This window comes from Emydura macquarii, unplaced genomic scaffold (genome assembly GCF_026122565.2).
Source record: "Emydura macquarii macquarii isolate MOO-44397 ecotype Brisbane River unplaced genomic scaffold, CSIRO-AGI_Emac_v2 contig_1002, whole genome shotgun sequence".
NCBI classification, from domain to species: Eukaryota; Metazoa; Chordata; order Testudines; family Chelidae; genus Emydura; species Emydura macquarii.
The window spans coordinates 62,607-66,597 of record NW_027131139.1 but is presented as its reverse complement, the minus strand read 5'-3'; the positions used below and the strand labels follow the sequence as shown (position 1 = coordinate 66,597).

At 50.5% G+C, this 3,991-nt stretch overlaps 1 protein-coding gene across 1 annotated transcript; it reads right to left on the bottom strand.

Annotated features, from left to right (window-relative positions):
* Window positions 1-366: 366 nt before the first annotated feature.
* On the bottom strand, window positions 367-1,359 carry NEUROD4 (neuronal differentiation 4). The gene has a single exon (XM_067544639.1). It carries the CDS (start codon window positions 1,357-1,359, stop codon window positions 367-369), a length of 993 nt encoding a protein of 330 aa, XP_067400740.1.
* Between the last annotated feature and the right edge of the window lie 2,632 nt (window positions 1,360-3,991).

Sequence of the window (3,991 nt, the reverse complement as noted above, 5' to 3'; positions counted from 1 at the left end):
CCTACCCCCACCACTGCATCTCTTGGGGTGTCTGCAGAAGAGGGCATTGGGTGTTCCATTTAAGAGCAAAAGTGATCACCCCGGTGTGTGCTTAGCCGTCAATAAATGAAGGAGACAGTCACGGAGCTGTTGGGGGCAGACATGAAAACCAGCAAATAGCACAACTAAACAATTGTTGGGACAGTGTAGAAAGGGTCAGCAAAGGCTTTCATCGAGGTGTTGCAGTGAGACCCATCCAGAGGTCTTTCATACAGATTTGGAGCAGTGATATACATGTCCCAGTCATGTTCGCTCCAGAAACATCTACACTGCATGGTTGCATTTCCCTTGACTATGAATGTCCATGTCTAACTGTCATCTTTCTTGTTATTCATTAAATATGGCATTGAGCTGGGGCCCGACCATGTGGTGCGGGTAAGACTCATAGCTCATGTCTAAGGGGAGCTCATAGCGGGGCACTGTGCTTTGAAAATGAGACGTGTGTCCATGTGCTCCGGCCAGGCTGACAGAAGGGTAGTGGGCCATGAAGGTGTAGGACTTGTCCAGGTCTGGAGACCCATCCTGCTTCAAGGAGAAGTTCCCGCTGATGCTCAGGGGAGGCGTCAGGGGCCCTTCATATGGTGGAGTGGTGCAGTCTGGGTGGTGGCTCCCAAAGGAAGGATCCACCAAACTTTTGAAGGTGGGAGGCTTTAGATGTAAGAGATGAGTCTCCATGTTCCCGTAAGGGGGGCTTGGCAGTCCCGGGGACTGGTAGCTGAAGGTATGGCCGGGTATGGCAGAGTCACACCCTGGGGACTTCTCTTCATGCTTCTCAAGGAAGAGGGATTGAGGCCCCAGCTGCAGACAGCCAGCGACTAGGTTGCTGGTTGGCTGTGACAAACCTTTGCAAAGCATCTCCACAAATCCCTTCCCTTCCGGGGTCTGCCCAGTCTCCAGCACCTCAGACAGAGCCCATATGTAGTTCCTTGCAAGCCTCAGAGTCTCGATCTTGGACAGCTTCTGAGTCTTGGAGTAACAAGGCATCACCCTCCTCAGATTATCCAGAGCATCATTCAGCCCATGCATCCGAGTGCGCTCCCTGGCGTTGGCCTTGACCCGCCGGGCCCTGAACCGCTCCAGCCGCGCCTTGGTCATTTTCTTCTTCTTTGGTCCTCGTCTCTTAGGCTTTTCTCCATCCCCCTCTTCCTCCTCCTCTTCGATGCTGTCATGTTCTTCATTCAAGCTGGCCATCAGTCCATAGGGGGCTTGTCTGCTGTCTTCTTCCTTCAGTTCATCTTGGGAGCTCAGGGCTTCATCCATCCATGACTGGGAGCTGACAAGCTCTGACATCTCTTTGGGTTTGGCATATGTCTTGGTCATCTCTGATCTCTGCAACAAAGAAACCAACGGGTGTTAACAAGGCCCAGGCCAGGGGCTCACTCATCACTTCACATACGTCAGAAATTGAATGCAAGATCACCTCCCAGTAATGTTAATATTACAGCACAAATCTGTTAGTGACAGGCAGCATCTCTCCACCTATCTGTCTGTCTCTCTGCCTACGTACCTACAATATCTATCTATCTATCTATCTATCTATCATGGTTTTTATTCTGTGCCCATCACTGTGTTATCTGGGCACCATACACATAAATTGCAGTGGTGTAAACTCCTGCCAGCTGCGATGAGCTTCTCCCAAGAGCGCAAGGGGGACGAGTGTCCTGTACTCCCTAGAGAAGGAGCTGTACTTTGGGACCAGTAGCCCACAAGTTCTGTCCATCCCCTCCCTCCCCTGCCATGCTGCATGACTGGGGTTTAATGGGGAGCATAGTGCTCCTGATTATGCACAGTTGGGTGTCCAGCCTCTGGACTCAACTCTCTCTTACCCCTGGATGTTTGTGGGTTCACTTTGCCTAACTGAGGGAAGCATGGACATACCAGCTGGCTGTTGAACCACTGCCCCTGCTGGATAGAATAAGACCTGAGTGAGAGTTTGTTTGTCACCTCTGATGTCTAGAATCCTGGAGGAGAAGAGACCTAAAGCCTCGTGCTAACATTGGGCAGAGCTGCCGTTCAGGGTCTCATGAGCTCGAGTGACCTAGTTTTATGTGAAACCAACGTTTGCCACAAGCAATAAGCACAAAGGGCCATGCTGATGGATGAGAGGAAGGAAGGCCCGGTGGATCAGGCACTGGGCTGGAACTCAGGAGAGCTGCATTCAATTCCAGGCTCTGCCACAGTCTCCCTGAGTGACCTCAGGCCAGTCACTTAGTCTGTCTGTTCCTCAGTTCCCCGTCCTGGAAAATAAGGGTAATAACCCGAGCTTCATCGATCTTCTCTGTATAGACTGTAAGCTCTCTGGGACAAGGACCACCACTCAGTATGTATCTGTGCAGTGCTCGGCACAATGGGGGCTTGACATGGTGGGGCATTCAAGTGCTATTGTAACATAAGTAAACATGTAAAATCAAATGGACCTGACAGGTGGGGTAGATCTCAGCAACAGCCTATTAAACGTGTATTGTCCCTGGATCTGCTCCTGCAGCTGCCCTGCACATGTCACAATGGGTCTCCAATTTGCTGTCTGACCTCTGACAGATGTAACATTTCTCTGGGAACCCATAGGAAAGTCTTGACACACTGAATTGTTTCAGTCCTTACAGGTCCTGTATGGCTCCACTTCTAAAGGGCATAAACCAGGCAGCATGAAAACCTGATCTCGGTAGAAGACAGGGCAGAGCTGTCTGTTAGCTGCTCTGATTTTTATTTTTCTGCCTTAGCTCTCGTAACCTGAGCTTGTTTGCCTGGAACTTCATTTACCTCTGCTGCATAATTAATAGAGCGACACTGCACAAAACAGCCTGGGTTTCATGTTAATCAGCCACCCAAATGCTACCAGCTTGGCTGACTCATTTAATAAAGCTTAAAGTGTAAGCGGCTTTATTGAAAGTGTGCCGTCCGAGCAACGGGTCAACCGGCCAGCACCCCAGCCGACGTGGAAAATCCCACATTTAATATGCGTGATGGGGCTTGTGCAGTGGATTAGGGTGTTAATTGCTGCGAACATCCATCGCATCCCAGAAGGACCAGGTGGGCACTAATTAGCAGCAGTAATAGGAAGTAGTCACATAATGTTTTCCCTCTGAAACCAAGGTGGGCAAATATGACAGGAAACATTTTAGGGCCATATCTTTGGATGCAGCCAAGCCATGAGTGGGCACCTTACAGACTTTTTTGCCCTCTTCTGCGCTAGGGAGCAGCCAGGGACTGATCCATCCTCTGGCAGAAGAAAAGGTAGGTTCTGGGCTGCTCTAATTTATATTGCAATGGCCCCTATGGGTTGTTCCAATGTCCTAGGATGGCCAGAGGGAAAAGCACGCCAGCCACACTTGCTCCTGCCACAGCACACCCCTATGCAAGGGGAATCCACAGCGGACCATGGGCACGTGGGGCAGCTTTCCAGCCCCTTTGCACCATGGGAGTGGCACCAGGAGCTGAGGAGCTGCTAAATTCTATCTCCAGGCTTCTGGCTTTTGCCTAGTGGGTATCAGCGAGTGCTCCTGGGAGCCTGGCAGCTCACCAGCAAGGGCAGAAACTGTGTGGGGTTAACTCCAAAGCTCAGTGCCCTGGTACTGAGCACAAGGTTCATACTGACTATCACCCCCTCTTCATACGGAGAGCCAAGGCTGGGAGCTGAAGCTAGACAAATTCAGACTGTAAAGAGGGCACAACTTGTTTTAACAGTGAGGGTAACTGACCATTGGACCAGGTACAGAAGTGGGAATTCTCCATCGCTGTCAACTTTTAAACTGAGAGTGGCTGTTTCTCTAAAAGATCTGCTCTAGTTCCAACAGGAAGGAATGCCAGGCAGTTCTCTGGCCTGTCTCACCCAGGCCGTCAGGCGAGATGATCACAGAGCCCCTTCTGGCCTTAGAGTCTATAAATAATCTATGAATGCAAAAGACTAAATGAGATTTAGTGGCTGGTCTCTCCTTGATTTTAAGGGGAGCTC

What these genes read in the sequence shown, in the direction of transcription:
- NEUROD4 (XM_067544639.1), bottom strand. Translation starts at nt 1,359, where the DNA reads ATGACCAAGACATATGCCAAACCCAAAGAGATGTCAGAGCTTGTCAGC.